Raw genomic sequence first — 25689 nt, 5'->3', positions numbered from 1 at the left:
CTTCATAGTAGGAGATTCAAATAATAGTATAATGGGCGTAAGCCTGGAACTTCTAACACACTTTTCTCCGAACATATTCTGTTCATACTTCCGAAATCTTCACATGATGTGTTCCATGTATTTACGCAGGTGATAGCGGATTCAAAAAATCGAATATAGATAGAATTTTCAAAGAGGGAATCTGACGTCACAATCAGCAGCGTTTGGCGGCAAACCGACGGCCGGGTCCCAGACAACGTGCTTTACTTAAAGGAATCCATGAGTTCGGGACGTTTGTTCAACTCCGCATTTACGACTTTTATCCTGCCATGTTGTTAATCTGTTGATGGAGGTAATAAAGAAACGATGAATATGTCAAATCGTTCGTGTTACTCATCCGGCATGATGTGTCAAGGCCAACAATCTAAAGCGACCGGTCTCAGACGCGACCATGGGCACCCAGACACACCACCAATATGAACTGAGCTGTTGAATGCGGCGCAAAACATCCAAAGAAACTTCCGTAACCGAGTATTGTGATCTGTCCCGTCCCCCATACCCATCTACGACGGGTATCTGCCAGTAATATTAAAGGCCTTTGTTTCCACAGCGTCAAGCTGGGCAAGACATGAGGCAGGAGAGCTAGCCCAGAGGGGAAAGCAGTACTCCATAAAACTACAAATGAAGGCCTTGTAGGTGGATAGGAGTTCAGGCATGCCAAGGAAGAATTTTGTATGACAGAGGATGCCAAGTCGGCGATTGGCTTTGGATGACGACTTTGAAATGTAGATTGCCCAAGAAAGATCATGGCTGATAAAATGAGACCCAGGAGTTTGATTGACTGAACTTCTTCAAGAGGATTTTTTTTTGTTTAATACATAGTCGAGGCTCGTGGAAGAACTAGAATTAGTACACTGAACAGATCAGGGCACAACAGGCCAAAAGGACCAGTTGAGAGAGGGGTAAAACACCAACAGTAGAGTTGAAGGCTAAGATAGAGGCAGAGTTGGACAAACAATGGGTGTGGGGAGGAATGAGGGGCAGGAGAAGATGCATAGGGTTTACAATATGGATACAGAATGAAATTCTTCGGAGGAAAAACTGGAAATTTGGAAGGAGGTATTGGGGTGAGGGGTCGTGAGAGTTAATGAGCATAGAGAAGATCATGGTTTTGGATTGAGGATGACCTGAGATTATGGTGAACAGCTGTCTTCAAGACCTGGAGGAAAGGAATGGTATGAAAGTTGGTAGGAGGGTTTGTCAGACGGTCCTTTCAGAGAGAGATAGTGAGAATGTGAGATCCAGGTGGTGGACAAAAATGTTGAAACACAATGTAAATTCACTTAATAGGGTGATAGGCCACCACATGTGGTCAGTACGGCTTGTATGCCCATGGCATAGAGTCCACCAGCGTCTGCAATTCTGCAGGAGAGATGCAACACCATTCTTCCATGAGAAAGTCAATCAACTCACACCTGTTTTGATGGAGGTGAAAAACACAGTCTCAGGCGTCATTCCAGAACATCCCATAAATGCTTGATTGGGTTCAGATGAATTTTGGTGACCGAGAAGGTCATGACATATGGATAACATCAATGTCATGCTCATCAAACCATTGGGCGACCGCACGTGCTTGAGGATGGGAACATTGTCATCCTGGAAGACACCCTTCTCGACTTGGAAAAAAAAAAGTTACAACATGGGTTGAAGATGATCACTTAGTACCATTAAGTCGCAATCGGCATTGACCTTGCCTTCTCGGGGAATGACTGCACCCAAACCATGCCAGGAAAATATGTCCCACAGCATTACAGAACCACCGGAACCCTTTACTGTTGGAACCAAGCACTCAGGTTATGGAGTTCTTTCGCTTGACGCCACATGTGCACTCGTCCGTTTGTCGAGAATATGGTGAAGGATGATTCATCTGACCATATTACATTTCTCCACTGCTGGGTAATCCATTGCCTGTGCTCTTTGTAGCACAGGACTCACAAATGTGCATTGCTCAGTGTGATGAGCAGTTTATGCACTGCAAACCGACGATGGTATCCTGCTCTGTTGAGTTCTCGGCAGACCGTTTTTTGATGAAACTGGCTGCTTGAGCCCTAGGTTGAAATTTAAAGTCAATTGATATGCAGTTGCTCACCTGCTTTGCCTTGCCCTTCAAATTAATGCATGGATATCATGATCCTGGAGTATGCGCTTCCGCCCACTGTTGCCTTTTGCCATTGATGTCTTTCCTTCGGAGTTCCTTGCCGACATCACCTTAGACACAATTGCTCGTGAACACATCAGCAGGTTGAGCTGTCTATGTCACTGAAGCTCCTGTCAAATGCTCCCCAACAATCACCCCTCTTTCAAAGTCACTGGGGTCCCCTCTTGCAGCCAAGCTAGCCATTATTATAGGCAATCAGGCCTGTGCAGCATTTTTATGCATGGCCCGAAGCATGCTGGGATGTTATTTGCTTTATTAACACATGGGCCACACCTGTAGGCCTGGTGTTGGCTTAATGGTTCTGGCGGTGGGCTTGGGATCTGAGGATCCTGAGTTCAAATCCCACTCAGCTGTTGAATTAATACCAGGTGAGGTTGACTCTGCCTGTCATCCTTCAGAGGTCAGCAAAATGAGTGCCAGCTTGCTGGTATCATGTGCCGGAGTGGTGACCCGTCCAGGATTGTGCCCAATAGCCAAGGAGACTGCTTAGGCAGCACCAACACTCTACATAGAGTATGGTCCCAATGGATGGATGGCCACACCTGTGTAGAAACTGTTGCTTTCAATATACTTGGTGTCCCTCATTTACTCAGGTGTTTCTTATCTATTGCTTGTCTATTATCTGTATGCCAGGATTGAAAGACATATTCCAAGTGTTTGACCAGCTCGTTATTTTCTTTTTTCATGGTCTGAAGAAAGGGAAGAGGCTGCAGCCCACCTGTCTGAAGGATGAGGGATGTCACAACAAAGGGTAGAGTCGTCAGAAAATCGATCTACTTGCTTTTCTCCGTAATTTACATTTTCCAGAGAGATCAATGATGAAGATCAAGAATAGGACTGGGCCCAGAACACTCGGTGCCTTGGAGCACTCCAGCCTTGACAGGGAGAAGAGATGAAAGGATTCTGTAGAGTGCTACACATTGGCTCTGAGAGAAGAGGAAGTCAGTGAGCCATGCGTGGAGTTGACCTTGGATGCCATCGGCAGAGAGTTTGGAGAGTAAGGCAGGATGCCAGACTGTATCAAAAGCACGAGATATGTCCAGATAGATGGCCCAGATCTCATGTCTGACATCGAGGGCATCCATCCATTGATGGGTGAGGAGAAGAGACATCACTCCCAGGACAGCATTTTTTACCATGAAACCCCTAATGCAAGCTGACAATGCCAGCATCCCTGGAACAATAGTCTCTACCTTGGAAGATGTGAACTGGAAGGAGAAGTTATTGTTTATGTGTAATGCAACGACTGATTGTAGATCTAAAGTACAATCTGACACACTGACCTCTCCAATGACATTTCCTCATCGGAGGTCACAGTGGAATATGTGATCCATCAAACTCCATCCAAGCATGATGGTCATCAGGACAATAGCCCAGGAGAATGGGCATCTAACCATATGGGCCTACACAGTGACAAAGACATTGATTGATTCATCTGATCAAAGTGACTGAATACATTTCGCAAAAGGCTAGCAGAGTGCTCTTTTTTGTGGTTGAAATAATAGGGGGTTTAGGTGGGTATGCTGTGGTGCAGATGGACTTTTGGAGTCCCCTGCTTTCTGCACATGTGATTTTAAAGAAGCATTTTGACAGATGTGGTACACAATCATAAAGACCTACCAGTCTCCATAAAAGTCTCCACGCGGCAAGTCATGGTGAACTCTTTTCGGTGTGCTGGGCCTGACTCGTGTGTCACAGTGTACTCAGGCAACCGCCAGCCTTTCAACACCACGAGTTCCTGCATACCAGGCATTAAAAACATTTTTTTTAAACCAAGGAACACAGAAACCATTAAAAGACGTGTACTCTTGCTCTCAAAGTGCACATACAATATCCAGTGGAATTACAATGAAGACATTAAAGCTGCAGACACCTGCAGTGCTCCCACGGGGTTGTTGTCGGTATGGCCATTTTGTGCGGATGTAGAAATTTCACTGTCATCATTCCCACTGCAAAGATAACAAAGGTCCAAACACACCGGCTGCACAACACAAACACCGCCTTAAAAAGTCTGTTTCAAAATATGTTAGTTTCAAGTCTTTGTTGATAAGACATGTTGGTCTACGTGCTGCAGTTCTTAAGGCCCGGTCCTTCAATGGAACGGATGAAAACAGAAAAAAAAATGACATGACACCAAAGGAGAACGTCTACACTCTACACGCATATGAATGGTCAGATCGTACCTGCCACCACTCTCGCTGTTACACCGGAACTTTTGAGCAGACTCGCCCTGAAGAATGTGAAGAGCCGCTTCGGCAGCTTTGTGTTTAGCTGCTTTTTTGCTTGGCCCCTGGCCTGTAATGTCGCACAAAATCAGGACACTGTATCACCATACATCTTGTTATTACATGCCCATCTTCAACAGCAGCACTCAATTACTCCAACATTCTCCACCTCCGAGTTCCCAACCTATGCAGCTGATAGCTCCGACAGATACACGGAAGGTGAAGTTGGGCTGGTGTGCCTGTCCTTCAGCTTTGAGAAGGTCATACACGGGTGTCTTGCCGAGTCGAGTGCCATACTCCTGCAACAGGCTTATTGGAGTTTTTCCAGGACTTGGCAGCACAGGTAACTCAACACTGTGGACAAAAAGCCTCCTTGCAGCATTTGCATAGTGTCAGCAGCACTATTCTGGGAAACATGGGGGTTAACACAAAAATAATAGGAAATATCTATTTCCGAGGACAAAACTTTGCAAAACTAACTTTTGTATGGACATACCAATGATATGATAAATGTTATTGTAGATGGTTATCAGAAATATGCAGTCCTCTTATTCTTGCGTGTGGCAGCTTGGCTGCCGGGTAGCTATCATTTTGTTGGGGCGTGACGATGCCGCTAATGCTGTGCCCCTATACCCAGTGCACTGGTACTCATTTTGCCAATCTCAGAAGGAAGACAGGCTGAGTCAACCCAACATGGTGTTAATTCAGTAGCCAACGGGGCTCAAACTCAGGCCTTCCAAGCCAGCCACCCCAACCACAAAGCCAACACCAGGCTTAGAAATATGCAATTATTTTTCTACAGTCACATGATATGAAAGTAAACATGAATTTAAAACAAGGGCATAAAAATTATGTAACAGCATGAGGGGGAATTGAAATATTATGTCTGGAAAAAATGGTGGATTTATTTTCTCCTCCCACACAAGTGCCGTATAACCCCAACCCTTACTTCTACTGCCGTGGCCAAAAATATTGGCACCCTTTCACTTTTTTTTTTCAAACAACTCAATTTTCTCTAAAAAATAAGTTGAGATTTACAAAAGTATTTGGTCTCCACAATTTTTTTATTTCACTGTTAATAATACAGAACCTTTGCTTTTGATTCAGAACTTAATATATCCTTTTAAATCAGAAAATAAAACGAAATGACATTGACACAATTATTGACACCCGCGATTTAATATTTGGTCGTACAACTTTTGGTTAAAATAACTGCAGTCATGCGCTTCCTGTCGCCATGAATGAGCTTCCTCCACCTCTCTACTGGTAGTTTGTCCCACTCTTCTTGTGCAAACTGCTCAAGTTCTCCCAGATTTGAAGGGTGCCTTCCCCCAACTGCTGTTTTCAGATCTCCCCACAGGTGTTCAGTGGGATATAGATCTGGACTCATTGCTGGCCACTTCAGAACAGTCCAGCGTTTTGTCTTAAACCATTCCTGGGTGCATTTTGAAGTGTGTTTGGGGTCATTGTCCTGCTGCAAGACCCATGACCTTCGACAGAGACCCAGCTTTCTGACAATAGGTTGAACATTGCGCTCCAAAATGCCTCCTTGGTAATCTCCTGATTTCATGATGCCATGTACACATTCAAGGCACGCATTGCCAGAGGCAGCACAGCAACCCCAAAACATCACTGAACCTCCTCCATGTTTGATTGGAGGCAAGGTGTTGTTTTCTTTGAAAGCTTCATTTTTTTCTGTAAACAGAAAGATGATGTGCTTTACCAAAAAGCTCTAATTTTATCTCATCTGTCCACAGGACATTCTCCCAGAAGGAGTTTGGCGTGTTCAGGTGTGTTTTGGCAAACACCAATCAGGCTTTCTTTTCTCTTCTCTTCTCTTCTCTTCTCTTCTCTTCTCTTCTCTTCTCTTCTCTCAGCAGTGGGGTCCTCCTGGATCTCCTACCATGGAACCCCCTTTCATTGATTTTGCGATGGATGGTGCGATTTGAAACTGTCGTACCTTGTGTCTGAAGGTCAGCTTGAATCTGTTTGGCAGTTGATCGAGGTGCTTTCTCCACCATCCAAACAATCCTTCGCTGCAATCCTCAATCAAGTTTTCTCTTGCGGTCACGTCCAGGGAGGTTGGCTGCAGTGCCGTGGGCCTTAAACTTCCTGATAACATTGCGTACGGTGGACACAGGAACATCAAGGTCTCTGGAGATTGACTTGTATCCTTGAGATTGTCCATGCTTGACTACAATCTTGTGTCTGACCTCCTCAGACAATTCTCTAGTTTTCTTTCTTTTCTCCATGCTCATTGCGGTACACACAGTGACACAAAACAGCAGAACGACTCCTTTTCTCTTGTCAAACTGCTTGAATGATTGATTTTTATATTGCAGGCACCTGCAACTCACCACAGGTCAGTTCAATTCCAAAGTAAAGTAGAATCACCTGCTTGAAATCTAATTATTTATAACAACTTCTAAAAGGTGCTGATAATATTGTCTGGGCCATTTTAGGATTTCTATGTGTAATAAGCTAAGATTTTGTATTTTTTTTCACCTTTTTTTGTTTTATTCCAGTGCAAACCAAAGAAATACATTTGTGGATGCCAAAAGATTTTTTAATTCCAACAATTTTCTGGAAGAAATGGTGCATTATTTGAAAAAAGTGCAAGGGTGCCAATATTTTTGGCCATGACAGTATCTCCCCACACCTTTTTATCCTCCTTTTTCTTCCATTTTCACCCCACCCCTCCAGCCAGACTTTCTTATTGGTGCATACAAAAGCAATGTATGGCTCAACCCTCACAATCTCCTTTATAATGTAGTTGGTAATGGAATATGATCTTCACAAAAGCTGTTGTTAAAGACCAAAGTCTGAATGAGTCAAAACAAAGTTACTAGGTTTTACTTGGAGTAAAATTTATTGATTGTTATGTGTCTACTCGACGTCGATCTCGCTTTATGGGATCTCCGTATGTCACTTCGTGCTTAATTACAATTCATTAATAAACCTGGCCCTCGTTTCCGTATGCTGGTCTGATAGCGGTGGCAATAAGATTGACTTCACGCGAATATGGAGCTATTCAAGCCACCAACGTACCTCTCTTTGGCCGCCACAAACTTAGCAATAACTGCGCTGCTAGTCCCAGAAATTTGATGTTATTCGAGGCATCAGGACAGGCTACAGCAGCGGAGAGGAAAAGTTACCATCTCGCTTCATTGCGCTGGAACTTGAGGTGTACAACACGTATTCGTTCAACCCCGCATCAGACAGTTGGGTACTGTCAGAGGTGATAAAAACAGTTCAAGGAGTACTGCAACCCTCAAAATAATCTGGTGTACGAACGGCACAACTTTTGGGATTTCAAATATTAGGATGGGCAATCCTTCGGCCATTACCTGACAGACCTAAGAACGTTGGCCAAATCATGGGAGTTTGCCAAGGTGGATAACATGATCGGGATAAAATCATTTTCGGAATGTCTGATCTGTGGATCAAAGAGCATATTTTACGTGACAAGGACCTGGATCTTGCCAGAGACATGGATATTTGCCGAGCCGCCGAAGCAAGCCACACACAAATATAGTCAATGTACAAGATGCCACTGGAGGTAAACGAGCTGCACGGAAGAGAGTCATAAGGTTTATGTGATGCAGTGTTCGTGATAATGACGCAGTGTTTATGGGACACGGTTCTTGCGGGAGAGATTCTTGCGATTCTTGCGAATGCCAGTAAAGCTACGGCTCAACAGGATAGTTGCCCTGAATGTGGATACCAGCAGAGAAGGGACCATGACTGCTCTGCCCTCGGCAAAGAATGTAAAACTGGATGAAAGGGTCAAATCCCAGGCAGTCAGTCCACACTTATAGCATGGACACACAAGAGGTGGATGATTCTGGTACAGAACCAGTCTCCCCTTGTTGGATCTCCTCCAGTAGTATAGCAATGGGTGAATAAAACAAGCAATCTCATCTGCGCCGGTACTCAAATTATTTGAACCAGAGACCATCTATTGTGCAGACCAATTCATCAACTGGCCTGGGAGCCTATCTGCTGCAGGATGGCCGGCTGGTCGCATGTGCTTCACGTTCACTGTCCACTGCTGAAGAGAAAGAGATGTTAGGGGTGACGTTCACCTTGGAGAAGTTTCATAAGTATGTCTACAGATACAAGACTGAGGTGCAGACCACCCATCAACCTCGAGTGACAATTGTCAAGAAACCACTGCACAGAGCTTCACCTGGACTTCAGTTGATGATGCTTCAATTTATGCATTGGTACATACTTGTAACACGTTCCTGGGAGGATGTACATTCCAGACACTTGTCACAGTCCAGTCACAATGTACAACTCCATCTTCGAGGATATGCAGTTGCAGGTACACAAGCTGGTGACCCATCTTTCAGTCAGCCAGAGCAAGCTGGAAGTATAAAAAGTGATGCAACTGCAGATTATGACAATTTACAATGACTGTCTGCGTACATTCTGAACAGCTGACCAGTGCACCAGGCCAACACTCTTGTATCCATCAGATCATTCTGGGATTTCTGAGATGATTTGTATGTGGCAAATGGTACGATTTTCATGGGAAGCACTTGGTAAATCCTGCTACAGCAACACAGATCTAACATTCTCAAAACAATACACGAAGGCCACGTTGGGCAAGAGAAATGTAAAGCCAGAGCGTGCCAAGTGGTCTATTGGCCAAGTATCAACGAGGATATACGTCCTGTTGCCAAGTGCTCAACATGATCCAGAACTGCAGGGTCTACCGGAGTGCTCAGTTCTTCAATACTGACTACCGGCTTGTTGTAGCAACTCTTAGGTTTCAGCTTAAATCCAGGAGAATGGTACTATCCCAGCCTCGGCTGGATGTTGGGAAGCTCAAGGATGAGAGGGGAGCTGAGGAGTTTGCGAAAAGGCTGAGTGGAGATTTGGGGGATGTGAGTGCTTTGGGGGATCCAGAAGAGTTGTGCAGTGCCTTCAAGACCATCATCCTTGATGTTGCCGGGAGATTTCTTGGAACTCACCAGAGGGCGAAGAAGAATCTTGTATCTCAAGGACCACTGGATACCTTTGCCCAGAGTCGCAGGGCCAGGCTGCATGGCAAGCAGAGGTGGGTAAAGTCAATATAAAGACCAATTACTGCACCATAGTCCCAAGAAGGAAGCCAGATATATAACACACACACACACACACACACACACACACACACACACACACACACACACACACACACACACACACACACACACACACACACACAATTTACTGGTAAGTACTTACAAAAACTTTATTTGAAGTTATAACCTTAACTTGTACACAATTGACTGATTTCCCAACTGCCCGGATCATCAGATGAGCACTGTTTTACAGGTTTCGATCCTTTCAACCGAGAACCTCTCCAAACAGTGGATCCACAACCCCGGTCACAGGTGAATGAAAATGAATGAAATGGGATCCCATGATGTGGTTTGATGCTTGTGAATGAACGAACATTTCTCAAAGTTTTATTGTCAAGGTTTATCAAGATCATCATATTGCATTCATCATCATTGATGATCATCACTAGGTCTTTATAAACCAGGCAACACTGCTCTTTATTGTGGTGACGCTATTTGCAGTAAATGTGATGTCACGAGTCACAGGCGACAACTGGAAACGAAAAAAGTAAATAAAATTGAGAAATGTTATGCGTGTGTTCTCTTATTTGGAACCTCCTTATCATTACTGATTCGTCAACATCTCAAACAGAATTTTTATCATGTGCAGTTAACCCTATGCGTGCTGCATTGTTGACAGCCACATAGTTCCCTGTTGCTTAATTAATTTTTTCATAGGACTGTGAATTTCAAGTGGTATTTACAAAAAAAAAAAACACAATTTGGGTGTCAAGTTGGATGAATAACGAAAAAAATGTTTTAAACTTTCAATTTTTGTGCTGTCGTAAGTCTGCGACCGCAGCACGCAAAGGGTTTAAAAAAAAAAAACCCGCTTTCGATTCCTACCAATCCGATTTTTGTCACCTTCAACTTGCCACGTATGCTAAATACCTCCATTATTTAATACTATATATATATATATATATATATATATATATATATATATATATATATATATATATATATATATATATATATATATATATATATATATATATATATATATATATATATATATATATATATATATATATATATATATATATATATACACACACACGAGGTCTGTCTAAAAAGTAACGGGACTGAGCCTGCTGTGTGCTCCACTTACACAACTTGAATGAATGGGTTGCGTCACAGTCTTTCACAACGTTCCAGAAATATATATGATTGGTGATGGTTGACTGCGCTCATTGTGTGATTTTTTTTACAAGTTGTGCTTTGCACGTTGTCTTGTCTGAGTCGTCGCATTATGAGTCCTGAGCAGAGAGCCAATCTGAAGTTTCTTGCCAAGCTTGGCAAAACACCTTCCGAATCCTTCGCAATGCTGCAGCAAGTCTACGTGGAAGAAACGATGCCACGTATACGTGCATTTGAATGGCACAAGAGGTTCAAAGAGGGACGGGAGGAGGTTGAAGACGATCCACAGTCTGGAAGACCTTCAACGAGCAGAACAGTGGACAACATCGAGCATGTGAAGCAGATGGTATATGCAGATTGTTGACTCACGGTGTGGATGATTGTTGAGGAACTTTCCATCAACAAGGACACTGTCTGGAGCATCATCACTGAAAATCTCGAAATGCGCAAGGTGTGCGCAAAGATGTTCCGAGGACCAGAAACAGAGAAGAGTCACTGTCTGTCAAGACATTGTCGAGCGCTTCGAAGATGATCCAGATCGGCTTGGGAGAGTCATTACCGGCGATGAATCGTGGATATTCAAATATGATCCCGAGACCAAACAGCAGAGTCGTCAGTGGAAAAGTCCGGCATCACCAAGACCAAAGAAAGCAAAGATGTCTAAGTCGAGGGTGAAGGTGATGCTCATCTCGTTTTCCGACATCAAGGGCATCGTCCACTTTGAGTTTCTACCACAGGGTCAAACAGTGAATCAATACATGTACAAGGAGATCCTCCGGCGCCTCATGAGATCAGTCCGGGACAAGAGGAGGGATCTGTGGGAGAACAACGTCTGGGTGTTCCACCGTGACAACGCCCCTACTCACAGTGCCCTGAGCACCTGACAATTTCCGGCAGAGAGGAACGTGTCAACTCTGAAGCAACCCCCGTATTTGCCAGATTTTGTCCCGTGTGATGTTTTTTTTTCATTTCCCCAAGCTCAAGGGGGTGATCAAGGGGACCAGATTTCCTGATGTGGAAGCCATCAAAAGGGCTGTGACGACGGAGCTCCGGAGGATCCAGAAGAAGCCTTCCTGGGGTGCATTGAAGCGTGGAAGAAGAGGATGGACAAGTGTGCAAGACTGGAGGGAAACTATTTTGAAGGGGACAAGCTGTGATTTCAATATATTTTTTGGAATAAAATTTCTGTGAAGTCAGTCCCGTTACTTTTTAGACGGACATCGTGTCTGTATATATAAATATATATATATATATATATATATATATATATGAAATAAAGTTTAATAATAGCTAACGCAGTGAGCTTCATACTTAACGCATGCACGTGAGAGAATAGGAAACAACAACACAATACCCCTGGCTGTTTGGAATCCGTGTCGTCAGCTATGACCTTTTGCTTCCGGTTGTTGTTAAACGCTGTGCGGTGTATAAACACAATTGGGTTTTATTTCTATCTTGTGAATATTACTTAACGCGTGCACATGAGAGAATAGGAAACAACAAAAACAACACAATACCCTGCCAATTGTGAATCCGTGTCGTTGCCTATGACCCTTTTGTTTCCGTTTTTGTTTTGTTGTTTCCGTTTTTGTTTTGTTTCCGGTTTTTGCCATGGGGAATGATGCATGCCGGGAGATAAAGGCATCGTCGGAGACATGAAAGACCCAAATAATATCAGACATGGTGGATATTTCCTCCACCGATTTTAATATTGAAGAATTTACCTCACGAAAATAATTAATTCACTGTTATTATATCAAATGCAATCGGAACTTGTTTCCACGAAAACCAACGAAACTTCAACAAAAGGTGACGATGGACTCCAAAGACATTCTCACAAGATCTGATCAATCAGCCAAATATCCTCTGTTTAACATGATGGGGGGATCTCAGCACGTTCCACAAAATCATCCTTGACTGAACAAAGTCTTGCAAATCCAAGTATCTGAGATAAAAAGACATTGGAACCCATTTTTATTGGCTCTGAAGGCCCCGGACGACGATGTGCAGCACTTCCGATGACGTCACGTTTTCGAGTCGTCATGTGACCAATCCGTGCCCTCGCATCAATCTCAGCGTGATAAGCAACCTCCGGACGAATCGCCTCAGAACCTCATACGGTTCTGTACGAATATTCACTGCTATTCAGAAACTCATCTAATCTTCACGAGTTACATTAATCTTAAACGCGTCGACCAAATAAATAGGGTGCGTTGGTTTTCACATCACAATTGCATTCTCTTGACTGAATGGAAATGAAACGGTGAGAACAATAATGAAGAAGATCATCAAGTAGTGACACCTCACAGTGACGTAGCTTACCCGAATGGGAAAACGTCCATATCTTCACTTCGCACCTTACTCGCTCCCGAAGCTGCCTTCGGAACGAGGTCGATGTGAGAAGCGGAAATCACAGAACGAGGATTTTCACAGCACCGTTCGTTTCGCAATACAATTCGTCACCACAAACGACATCAAGAAAGATTTTTCGAATAAAATTCTTTTTTATGCTGGGCGGTGTGCATGCGTCTGTCTACAGCAATCTTTTTCGATCCATCTCTCGCGACTCATCAGGCGGTGTATAAGTAATGTTTGGGATTTAATTTTCTTCTGAAACACTTTTTTTGTTTGCTCTCATATGTTTTTCCACATTAACATTGAGAATATAAATTGATATAAGTAGAGGATATAAAAAAGTTTTGTTTTGTTAAGGCGAGAATGCGATTTGTCTATGAGGATTGCGATTGCAACGGGTGGCAGCACGAGACCGAACAACAGAGAAAGGAAATACAACAGCAGTGGCAGTCCAAGATAGAGGAGACTTGAACAAGCAGTGGGTGTGAGGAGGAATTGGGGGGGGTGAGGAATTGGGGGGGGTGGGGCAGTGGGGGAGTGGGGAGTGGTGCAGGAGAGGGGAATAAGGGAGGGGTGGGGCAGGAGAGGGGAATAAGGGAGGGGTGGGGCAGGAGAGGGGAATAAGGGAGGGTGGGGCAGGAGAGGGGAATAAGGGAGGGGTGGGGCAGGAGAGGGGAATAAGGGAGGGGTGGGGCAGGAGAGGGGAATTGGGGAGGGGTGTGGGTGGGGCAGGAGAGGGGAATTGGGGAGGGGTGTGGGTGGGGCAGGGAGGAGGGGTGTGGGTGGGGCAGGAGAGGGGAATTGGGGAGGGGTGTGGGTGGGGCAGGAGAGGGAATTGGGGAGGGGTGTGGGTGGGGCAGGAGAGGGGAATTGGGGAGGGGTGTGGGTGGGGCAGGAGAGGGGAATTGGGGAGGGAGGGGTGTGGGTGGGGCAGGAGAGGGGAATTGGGGAGGGGTGTGGGTGGGGCAGGAGAGGGGAATTGGGGAGGGGGTGCAGCAGGAGAGGGGGTGGAGCAGGGGGTGGGCAGGAGAGGGGAATTGGGGAGGGGTGGGCAGGAGAGGGGAATTGGGGAGGGGGTGGGCAGGAGAGGGGAATTGGGGAGGGGTGGGCAGGAGAGGGGAATTGGGGAGGGGGTGGGCAGGAGAGGGGAATTGGGGAGGGGTGGGCAGGAGAGGGGAATTGGGGAGGGGTGGGCAGGAGAGGGGAATTGGGGAGGGGTGGGCAGGAGAGGGGAATTGGGGAGGGGTGGGCAGGAGAGGGGAATTGGGGAGGGGTGGGCAGGAGAGGGGAATTGGGGAGGGGGTGGGCAGGAGAGGGGAATTGGGGAGGGGGTGGGCAGGAGAGGGGAATTGGGGAGGGGGTGGGCAGAAGAGGGGAATTGGGGAGGGGTGGGCAGAAGAGGGGAATTGGGGAGGGGTGGGCAGGAGAGGGGAATGGGGGAGGGGTGGGCAGGAGAGGGGAATTGGGGAGGGGTGGGCAGGGGGTGGGGCAGGAGAGGAGGGGGTGGGGCAGGAGAGGAGGGGTGGGGCAGGAGAGGAGGGGGTGGGGCAGGAGAGGAAGGGATGGGGCAGGAGAGGAGGAATTGGGGAGGGGTGGGGCAGGAGAGGAGGAATTGGGGAGGGGGTGGGGCAGGGGAGGAGGAATTGGGGAGGGATGTGGGGCAGGAGAGGAATAATTGGGGAGAGGGGCAGGAGAGGAATGGGGGGCAGGAGAGGAGGAATTGGGGGGCAGGAGAGAACAATTGGGGGGGGCAGGAGATGAGGAATTGGGGGGGCAGGAGAGGTGGAATTGGGGAGGGGCAGGAGAGGAGGAATGGGGGGCAGGAGAGGAGGAATTGGGGGGACAGGAGAGGAGGAATGGGGGAGGGCAGGAGAGGAGGAATGGGGGAGGGCAGGAGAGGAGGAATGGGGGAGGGAGGGCAGGAGAGGAGGAATTGGAGGGCAGGAGAGGAGGAATTGGGGGGGCAGGAGAGGAGGAATTGGAGGGCAGGAGAGGAGGAATTGGGGGGGCAGGAGAGGAAGAATGGGGGCAGGAGAGGAGGAATTGGGGGCAGGCGAGGAGGAATGGGGGAGGGAGGGCAGGAGAGGAGGAATGGGGGAGGGAGGGCAGGAGAGGAGGAATGGGGGAGGGGGCAGGAGAATAGGAATGGGGGAGGGGGCAGGAGAGAAGGAATGGGGGAGGGGGGCAGGAGAGGATGAATGGAGTGGAAAAGATGGATACAGTAACAGAAGGAAACTAATGAGGGAATACTGGAAATTTGGATGGAGGAGGGATTGCGATTGGGTTAACGAGGGTAGAAAAGGTCATGGTTTTTGGATTGCGGACGATTTGAGGACAGTTTTACAATGGAATCGGATTCCCACACCTTCAAAGTGAAATGTATGTGTTTTGAGGTAAAATACTGTTTGTCGTGATTTTGAATTGCAAGTGGGCCCGTTGGACCATCCGTGCTCACGACCTTGTGGAACACCTGTCTGCTTTGCTGCTCGAGCATCACCTTGCTGGTCACTTTCACCAAGTCCAGATGTGCTTGGGCCAGCATGGGGATTAAATGTTCGTTATTATTATAATTGCCAAATGAAACTATTCTATTTATTGTTAATATTGTTACTATTAATATATGCTTTGTTACAATGTTATTATTTTTGTTCTTTATTTTGTAATTATAATGCCATGCAGTGGAAGGACCGATTGAGCTGCTCTACACACCTCAACATGACGTGAGTTTAAAACGTGGGAATCCTTCCGGATATATATATATATATATATATATATATATATATATATATATATATATATATATATATATATATATATATATATATATATATATATATATATATATATATATATATAGTTGTGGGGCTGGGTATCGGTGGTGAGCACAACCGCGAGAGGGAGCAGTAGAGTCTGCTCCACCGAACACACCGGAATTTCAGTCGTGATCCTTGGATAAGTCCGAAAGGCACGGGTCCCCTACAGGACCCTGAATCGCCAATAATTCGACTGCGTGGGGTTGGGTTAATTGCCAAACTTCAATATACCTAAGTGTCCACGCGGCAAAGCTTCCGGGGAATTCACACCCTCGACAGACCTCGAGCGGAACGGGCCGTTACCGTGCTCGAACCGTGTGTAACCCGAGCGGATGGTTACCGAGGCCTGTCGGTCCAAATGAACAATTTACTGCTTCGCTATTTCTCAACACGCACCGTGCTAAGCCAATAAAAAAAAATTACAGGGAACAAGCTGGGACATTCAACAAGAGGGGAATTTATTTACAATAATCGGGGGATGAGTGGAGCACGTAATGGCAGATTTATCTGAATATCAGGCAGGCAATATACAGTTAGCAAAAGCACTTAACAGTTCTACTTAAGAGACGGGCCCACACACAGACGCACACCCAAAGAAATGGACCCCGTCGGGTCTTTATTGAAGGCTTCCAGCTCGAGGAAAGGTGAGCTGGAGACCAGAGCTTGTGCTTGGACCTGTCCGCCTCATGCGGTCTTCAACAATCTGGGACTCAAATTGGCAGGACTCAAACCCGCAGCTTCCACGTGGCGTCAAGGACGAAGGCATCAGGAGTGGAGTGGCAGACGCCAGCACGATCGGCAAAAACAAGCGAGGAGGCGACGAGGCAGGTGAAGCAAATGATCCTCCTCAGGCTCCGACACACAACCAGGCTCCGACGCCAACACGAACATGAGCATGAACCCGAACACCAGAACCAGACCTCCAAAGGGAGCCTGGTCTTTTATCCGCTCCTCGAGCGGGGTGGAGCCTCGATGTCAGATGCTCTGTGCGCGCTTCGTTGGACAGGGATCAGGTGTGTTGACGTGCTGTTCGCTCCTGATTGGACAATAAGGAGAGCCTGGTAAAACGCTAGTTCAGTGGAGGAGCTGTGAATCGGAACATGCTGGAAAGCGCTAGTTCAGTGGAGGAGCTCTGAATGGGAATGCGCTAGTTCAGTAGAGGAGTTGTGATTGGGAACATGCTGTAAAACGCCAGTTCAGTGGAGGAGCTGTGAATGGGAATGCGCTAGTTCAGTAGAGGAGTTGTGATTGGGAACATGCTGTAAAACGCCAGTTCAGTGGAGGAGTTGTGAATGGGAACGCGCTGGAAAGCGCGAGTTCAGTGGAGGAGCTGTGAATGGGAACTCTGTAAAACGCCAGTTCAGTGGAGGAGTTGTGATTGGGAACGTGCTGGAAAGCGCGAGTTCAGTGGAGGAGCTGTGATTGTGAATGCGCTGTAAAGTGCGAGTTCAGTGGAGGAGTTGTGATTGGGAATGTGCTGGAAAGCGCTAGATCAGTGGAGGTGGTTGGTTTGTCGGATCTAATGATTTAAAGACATAACTATAAAACAACTTTGCAGCGCACATACATTTAATCACCCATTATACAAGAGGATGAGACCCTAACTACAAACACAAATTTACTGATATAACTGACCTTCGCGACCTGAGTGTTGAGTGCTCATGGTTTCCAAATTCGTAACAATATATATATATATATATATACATATATATATATATATATATATATATATATATATATATATATATATATATATATATATATATATATATATTGTTACAGATTCTCACCCGCCGGCGTGCGAACGACCGCTTCGAGCCAATGGCGGCGCTCTCGCCCACCGAACGGACAATCTAGTCGCAGCCTTCCGGATCAAACGCCAAAGCCCAGTCAACACTCTACCCGCGCTACAGGGTCAATCGCCGAATTGTCGACAAACCTAATTAATCGTGCGGGCAGACTACCGAGAAACTGCACCTCAACGGGGCCGCTTGGAAACGAACCGCTTAAGCAACTCGCTTCGTTTTGGGATAACCGAGCGGGGTATTATCGCGCAGCCCCATTGGACCCGATCACTTTATCGGCTATTTAAAAACCAACTATATTCCGAACGTAGAACGCCAGCTCAATTAAGGGAAGAGGACGCAACGAACGGGTTAACATTTACAAAGCACACGTAAACAGTGATGCAGTCATGCAGGTATGCAATTATGCAAGGCCGAACACGCACGCAAGTATACAACCAACAAAAGCAATGCAACAGAGCTACTACCGTCTATTAATTACGTACACTTATACAGTTTGACTTACGGACATGGCGCCACGACGTTCATTCAAAAGCAACAAAGAAAACTCCCAGGAAAGACGGGGGGTAGACTGGACCTCTTGGGTCTTTATTTCACAGAGCTGTGATGACCGCAGAAGCTCCGCGAGGCTGGGCTGGTTACCTTCACCTTTGAGGTGCCTCGCTGGGGCGACCCGCGACGTCCCGTCCTCACGGCAGCTGTCAGAACCGTGGTACAGCCCAGGCCCCGTCCGACGGCCCGGCGATTCGGGCCCAGCCAGCAATGCTTCAGAGGAACGAACGGGTCTTTTGCTCTTTCAGAGTTGATGCTCTCTTTTAAGAGCCCATCCGTCCCTCAGCGCTGCTCGGACTGTCCCGAAGCCCGATCACCTCGGACCGTTCGATGCTGGCTGGCGACCTCTCTCCGGTTCTCCCCAAGTCCCACACACGAACGCGCAGTTCTGCGTGGCACAGCTGGCCTGGCTGTACTCCCAGCTCCGTCTCCTCGGTGAACCCGGACCTCCACTGCCCTCCACTGGACTCGAACCTTGCTCCTCACACCACTCCAAACCCCGAACGACTGCCCTGAACTCGTGCTCTGCGCGCCTTTTTATAGGGTTCGTGAGGCGAGGTTTGATCTCCGCTCTTTCCCCTCTGACCCCCACTGGCTCCGCCCCTCTTGATCTCCTGATCCGAATGCTGAGGCGAAGCTTGGAGCGAGCGGACGTGGTGGGGATCATCGACGCTGAAGGGAGAGTGGACGTGGTAGAAATCACCGTCGCTGGCAACAAGGAAACCCCCGCTTTTGTTTGGAGCGATCTTGCCGTGGCCGGTGCAAAGATGGCGGCGCCCGCGGAGCCGAAGGTGAAGCAATGTTGTTTCGTTGTTGGGTATTGGGGGAGTTGCGGTTTAGGAGATGGTGGTTGGCGTTGTGGAGAAGGTGGTTGTGGTTGGCATCATGGAGAAGGTTGTTGTGTGAGGGCGGTTGTGGGAGCGATGGTGGTGGAGATGGTTGTTGTGAAGCGGTTGATGAGAGCGATGTTGGTGGTGGAGATGGTTGTTGTGAAGTGGTTGATGAGAGCGATGTTGGTGGTGGAGGTGGTTGTTGTGAAGCGGTTGGTCCAAAATAACGATAGCAAAAGAATAACGGCTAACTCGAAGATCACAGCGCGGTTACACGAGTAAATCCCTTTAAACATCGGTGGGGAAATCTATCTGAATAGTGGAGCAACTTCGCATAACAATTGTGCATTTTGTGAGGAAAGCACCAAATTTGGCACACGAGCAGCCTATCAATTTGTTACGAATTCTGGCTCGCCTGGCGTGCGATCGGCCACGTAACTCCAATAGCAGCCGCCTCGCTCACCGGACGGACAATTCAGTCGTGACCCTCCTTGGAACTACCGCCAGGAGCCAGTCACAGGTGGGGGTTTAACCTCACCACAACCCAGTCCGCATTCTACCCGCGCAAAATAGGGTGAACCGACAAATGTCGATATACCTAAATATCCGCGTGGGTAACCGACTGAGGAGTTGCACCACGCCGCAGGTCGGCTTAGGACACGAACCGCTTAAGCGGTTCGTTCCGTGCTACAGGAATAACCGAGCGGTGTTATCGCCGACCTCGACAGTTCAGTGATTCTTCTTTACTCGGTTGTTCAAACCCCACTGCCAATTATTCCACAAAGTTTGGTGGTGGCGGTTGTTTGTGTGGAGGTTTGTTGCAATGGTGGCTCAAAATAACGATAGATAAAGAAAAACCCTATCTCAAAGAGTCGCAGCCCGGTGAAACATAAAGGAAATCCCTTTAAACAACGGTGGAGACCTATCTGCACATAAACCTAGCGTCATACCTGATCTCAGGACCCTTTATGGTGTATTGTGAATTTCCACAGCCGTAACAATATTATGAACAAATTTGGATATTGGGCCATCTCAAAATTTTTGATGGCAGTGGAAAATGGCTGCCACAGCCATCAGCGGCTGAATTTGAGATGGCCCAATATCCAAATCTGTTCAAAATATGATAGCCTACTGGTGTGCCAAATTTGGTGCTTTCCTCACAAAATGCACAATTGTTATGCTATATTTAGCTAAGTTGCCCCCACGAGAACACAGACTTATCGACTTAACTGATCTAAGAACCTCTATGGTGCTCTGCGAATTTCCACAGCCGCAACAATATATATATATATATATATATATATATATATATATATATATATATATATATATATATATATATATATATATATATGTATGTATGTATATTGTTGCGGATTCGCGCCCGCCGGCGTGCGAACGGCCACGTAACTCGAATCGCGGCACGTCGCCCACCGGACGGACAATCCAGTCGTGACCCTCTCGGACTAACGCCGGGAACTAGTCACGGGTGGACCTTTTGGCCTCACCGCGATCGTGCCAATCGGCCCCCCGCGTGGGATAGGGTTGCTCGCCAAATTCGACCTACCTAAGTACCCACACGGAGGGTAGACCGGGCGATCGCACCTCGCCGCAGGTCGACTTCGGACACGGGCCACTTTAAGCGACCCGTTCCGTACTATCGGGATAACCGAGCGGTGTTATCGTCGGCCCCGACGGTTCGATTAATTATCGGGCGTTTTAGCCCACGACCAACCCTTTACGTGAAGTAAGATGGAGATTCAATAAAGGAAAAGACGAAGCGAAACGGGAAAACAGTTCAACAATAAGCACATTTATTTCACGATGAACGGAAAGCACACATATACAATTACACCAAAAGCAAATGTAAAAGAAGAAGAAACACAATATTGCACAAAAAGCAAATATAAAAGAAGAAGACAATGCAGAGCTATCCGACTACCGAGCACACGGCAACACTTATACAATTTTACTTCACAGACGGCGCCGACAACACATATACCCAAAGCGAAAGAAAAGGACCACCCTCAAGGATGAGGGGGGTAGGCGGGCCTGGGGCCGAGACCGCGTCGGGCCTACCCGCCTGATGATGAGACGCAAAGTGGCGGTGGCGCCCCAACTCCGCGGGCCTCGCGGACGGTGTCTGGTAGGGGGGTGGGAAAGGGGCCCCCTTGTCGCACTATCTCAGCGCGGGGGAAACAGGAGGGGGGTTGTTGATGCTCGGGGGATGGAGGATATCTCCCTGTCTCGGGTCCCGCGACGAGCGTCTCCACCACGACCTCTGTCGCGCCGTCGGCCTCTTCCTCCGCAGTTCCCCGAATCCGATGCGAGCACCCCCTCAACCGCCTTCGCCGCCGCCGCCTCTCCACAGCTTCGTCCGATCGCCCTCTCCGTCTCCTCTCTTGACTCGTCCCAACTCTTCGCTGGCCCCGCGAACTCCCAACTCTACTCGACTGACGAACGCGGCCCCTTATATGCCCCGTGGCTTCGCCCCTTCACCTTTGACCCTTTACCTCCGACCCTTCACCTCTAACTGGCTCCCCATTGGACCGAGGAAAAGTGGGCGTGAATGCTTTTTGATCCATGAATTTGCATATAGCGACCACACTCCAACGCCCTGGAGGCGGGGCCAAATCGCCCCACGCTCACCGATAGGACGGAACAGAAGTGGGCATGAGTCGTTTTTGATCCGTTTTCTTCGGAAAGTCTGTGATGTTTCTGAACACGCTGCTCGGTGCGCGCCCTGCACGAGTCCAGTATCGGTGCCCACAAGTGGCGCAAGAATGGTGGTGATGCGATGGTGGCGAGTTGTGACGGTAAAGGTCGTGGCTGTTGTTGTGAAGCGGCGTTGTGGTGGGTGGTTGTTGTGTGATGGCTGTTGAGACGTGGTTGGTGGTGGTAGTAATGGCGGCTGGTCCAAAATAAAGATAGTAAAAGAAAAACGGCTATCCTGAAGAGTCGCAGCCCGACTGAATGACATTTATTCCCTCGAAACAACGGGTTTGGGCCTAACTACACATATACTTACAGAGATATCTCACCTAAGGGACCTGAATGGTGGTTTGCGAATTTGGTCAACCACAACTATATATATATATAGATATATATATATAGATATATATATATGTATTTGTAGTTAATTAACTTAATATGTATCACATTCCACATCAAAACGCTCCTGTATAACTCCATTAAACACGCACACGCACACGCACACGCGCACGCACACATGCACACACACACACCCTCATCCATTTATAGGACAAATAAATGATTTGATCGTCTGGTGAAGATTAAAAAAAAAAAAAAATTTGGAAGTTTGGCAACGAAGCTCAGAATAATTGTTTGGTTGCCAGTTGCCACAACACAGCAGGTGGAAAAATTATTTCACCTTGCGTACCAGCATTGGTGGTGATTTTGCCAGTGGCACTGGTGTCCATTAAACCAGAAATCCTCCCATTCTTGTATCTTCACAGGAACGTATTTTGTCTAACAAGTCATGCGGGCCCATCTTTCCTGAAGTCAACAAAACAAACCTTCACAATGCTCCCATTTTTCTCAGGGAGTGTAGCTACCTCCCTGAACAAGATCTTAAATATTTGGCCAAGGTGAGGCAAATATCCAACATCCTCAACCTCTCGGACAATGACGAAGTGGTGGACCTCTTCCCCCTCCCCCTCCCCATAAAATCTCGAGGTGACTATGATGAGTCCTCCACCCCTGCGTATAGCATTCAAGAATGCCACTCACCTTACTTGGATGAATTTACGGTCATCACACTGTCGGTACCATAATTGACAGTGGAGCCACTGGAAACATAATGAGCCAATCGACCGCCAACTGTCTTGGTTTACCATGAGAAAGAGTTCTCAGTCAGCACACCAGGCTGATGGTTTCTCCCCGCTCACAGTACTCGGCGAAGTCAGTTTTGTCATAACCCGCAATGATTGACAGTTTACTTTCAAAGCTCGGGCGTAGCCAGGCTGAGGCAGATGAGGCAGTTGCCTCGTCGCTCATTTCCTGAAATATGATCTGGCCTGAGCCCTCTGGCCATCTGAGCCTCCTGGGAAGTAAACTATCAAAGCTACCTGGCAGTGCTCTGAATACTCTTATCTCCACTCCTATCACAATACCTAAATAGGACAGTTCACCTCTTTTCGCCTCGTCGCTTTTAGACCTCTGGCTACGCCCTTGCAAAGGCCTTGTCGTTGGAAAACCTGGCTGTTGATGGCCTGGCAGGAACACCTTTCATGGAGATGAATGACATTTCTGTTCACCCGGCCAAACGCCACATCATCCTCAATGATGGGTCCATATACCAAGATGGTTCATCTGACCTCTCTCCCACTCACCATACTGTTTGCCCTACCCATTTGCTGTGTACCCCTCCACAAACTACAACTGTGTGGCTCAGTGAATACATCGAGTTTGACCTCCCAAATAATTTGTCTGCTTCTACGTATGTCCTTGAACCTCATAGTGATGACCGGACTCATCGTCCTTCAACTGAACTACCACCCCACCTCCCCTCCCCAACCAAATCTCATGTTGAGAGTATCTGCCACGATCCGCATTGCCAAACTCGACTGATGACCCTCAAATTGTTAGATCTCATGAACACTTTTCTCAAATCCGTCCCATCTTCATGCCTTAAAATATCACCAGAGGGACGTGTACCCCCTCACTCACCCAAACTCAACCCAATCCAAAGAAAACTGCTTCAAACATCCACTCTGCCAGTGTCACACTTGACCCATACAATAACTTTGCACTGGAACTTTGCCCTTAGATGTGAATTTCAGACCCTTCCACAAGAGAATAAGACTTATTTGACCCCATGCCCAAAGGGTATCATGGTGCGGCTGGTCCATTCTGATTGGTAGTTAACATGGGTCCTGTCCAGCACCCCCCCCCAACCCCCAATGTAAGGGTTGCCTGCTTTTAAACTCTAACAACAACCTCGCAGAACTACAACGCAAGTTTGATGAACGAGAAGACATGGGTGTCTTCGTTAAACCAGAAGATGCTGGCATCAACGTTGAGTACCTCAACCAATATTTCTGAGTTAAGAAGTCCAGTGGCAAGTTCCGACAATCACAGAATTTGCCGAGAAAAAAAAAAACCTCAGCCTTCATTGATGATGATCGATTAAATTCTTTGACAAATCAGGAGATGAAAGCACATGATCACTACTGACTTGACTAATGCCTTTTATCAAATTCCCCTCTCTCAAGGGTCAATCCAGTATTGTGGTGTTGCGACTCATTACCGTTGGTGTTGGGGTTTACGCCCAATCTGCTATGGAAATGCCTGGCTCTGAAACCACTCGAAGAACGTGCGTGTTGTGTACTTGGAGAGCTAATGGAGGGAGGGTGTTATGGCCAAACTCGCTCTACTGTGGTGGAGCAAGCAAAGACGAACTGTTAATCAACTGGAAACGACTGTCAGATGCATTCCAAGCCAACCGCTGAAAATTGTCAGCATCCAAGACTTGGTGCATCAGCTCGGGGGGTCCTCGTGTGCAAAAAATATACCCCAAGTTACCCACTGGAATTTTGAAGTTAACCACTTCCTTTAACAGAAAAACTTGGTTACCATTTCCATAACCGGCAATAAGTGCGAAAATGGTGCCTCTTTTGGGGGTTCCGATGGAAATTGTCGGGCCAATTATTAGGGGTAGTGGAAATGAAAATGACTGTTACTTTGCAGTTTTACACCCTAGAAACACAAACGACCACTCAAAATGTCGGTCTTGAGACCCTCTTTCATATGATATGCAAATTAGGTTCATTGGTTCAAGAATCAGGTCACTCGAGGTCAAAAGGTTACGAAGATTTGGGTCAAGTGAAAATATGACCTATCTCTGAAACATGCCCCACAGAACATGCCACATCCATATTTTACCCTCTCTGAGGGTCCATCCCATCACCATAGTTGCCAAGGAACACAATCATCTGAATAAAGTGGAATTTGTTGCAACAAAATGAAAACAGCACAGAATGGAAAGCGGTCGACTTCAATATGATCACTTTTTTGCCACCACTTGTATGATTAAACGAAAACGAACAATGGGACGTGTCAAAGCGGTTGGAGCAGACCTTGCGTTGGAACAGACTATCAACAGAGCCCAGAAAAGTGCATCAGGAGTAATTGGTAGTTCAAGAAAGGAGAAGTTTGTTGCCAAGTAGGAACTGATATATCATGAGATGCTTGCCATCACAAACCTTCACAGAGAACTTGCTGGAAAAGGTAGTTCCTCCTATGAGTTGGAAGTCAACAGGTCATTCAGCAAAGCAGCAACCGAGTTTGAGGAGGCCAACATTCAAGCCATATTAAATGTCATAGAGAATAATGAGAATCCCTTCCTCACTCCCCAAAAAGAGAAAATGCTCCACAATATCTTAACCAAGGAAGTCTTGTCAGAAGATATCAGAGAACATCTGCTCAATGTGGAGAGAATCGGCAACGATACCTACGAGAAACTTCGTAGAGAAAGGTATATAGAGAAGACCGTTTGACTGTCAGACATGATTCATCGCACCAACCTTAAAACCTTCGCTGCAATCCGCAAGAATTCATTCCCCACACAAAGGAAAAGCAAAACTCAACAAGCGAGAAGATGCTCAGATGAAACGTACACTAGAGATTGCAAAGATACGAG

At 46.9% G+C, this 25689-nt stretch overlaps 2 protein-coding genes across 3 annotated transcripts in view; one reads left to right on the top strand and one right to left on the bottom strand.

The window, feature by feature from the left end:
- The window catches only part of TARBP2 (TARBP2 subunit of RISC loading complex), a 51523-nt gene extending 38281 nt beyond the window's left edge, over window positions 1-13242 (bottom strand). For both annotated transcript variants that reach the window (XR_015057110.1, XM_085877045.1), the window contains exons 1-5: window positions 12996-13242; window positions 4607-4776; window positions 4381-4492; window positions 4071-4146; window positions 3818-3935 (exon numbers count right to left, since the gene is read on the bottom strand). Coding sequence is in view for 1 of the 2 variants with exons in the window: in XM_085877045.1 (XP_085733171.1) it covers window positions 3818-3935; window positions 4071-4146; window positions 4381-4492; window positions 4607-4776; window positions 12996-13015 (496 nt within the window). In the remaining variant the exon portion in view is untranslated. The remainder of the gene's footprint in view (window positions 1-3817; window positions 3936-4070; window positions 4147-4380; window positions 4493-4606; window positions 4777-12995) is intronic.
- The window catches only part of LOC147027554 (uncharacterized), a 57596-nt gene continuing 36677 nt past the window's right edge, over window positions 4771-25689 (top strand). Inside the window, exons 1-2 of the mRNA XM_085877046.1 lie at window positions 4771-9487; window positions 9748-9806. Coding sequence (XP_085733172.1) covers window positions 9120-9487; window positions 9748-9806 — 427 coding nt within the window. The 5' untranslated portion in view covers window positions 4771-9119. The remainder of the gene's footprint in view (window positions 9488-9747; window positions 9807-25689) is intronic.

The sequence above is a fragment of the Eptatretus burgeri genome, chromosome 4 (genome assembly GCF_056783735.1).
Source record: "Eptatretus burgeri isolate ZD-2024b chromosome 4, Ebu_testis_v1, whole genome shotgun sequence".
NCBI classification, from domain to species: Eukaryota; Metazoa; Chordata; class Myxini; order Myxiniformes; family Myxinidae; genus Eptatretus; species Eptatretus burgeri.
The sequence above is the reverse complement of the archived record's forward strand: the minus strand, read 5'-3'. Positions and strand labels throughout refer to the sequence as shown.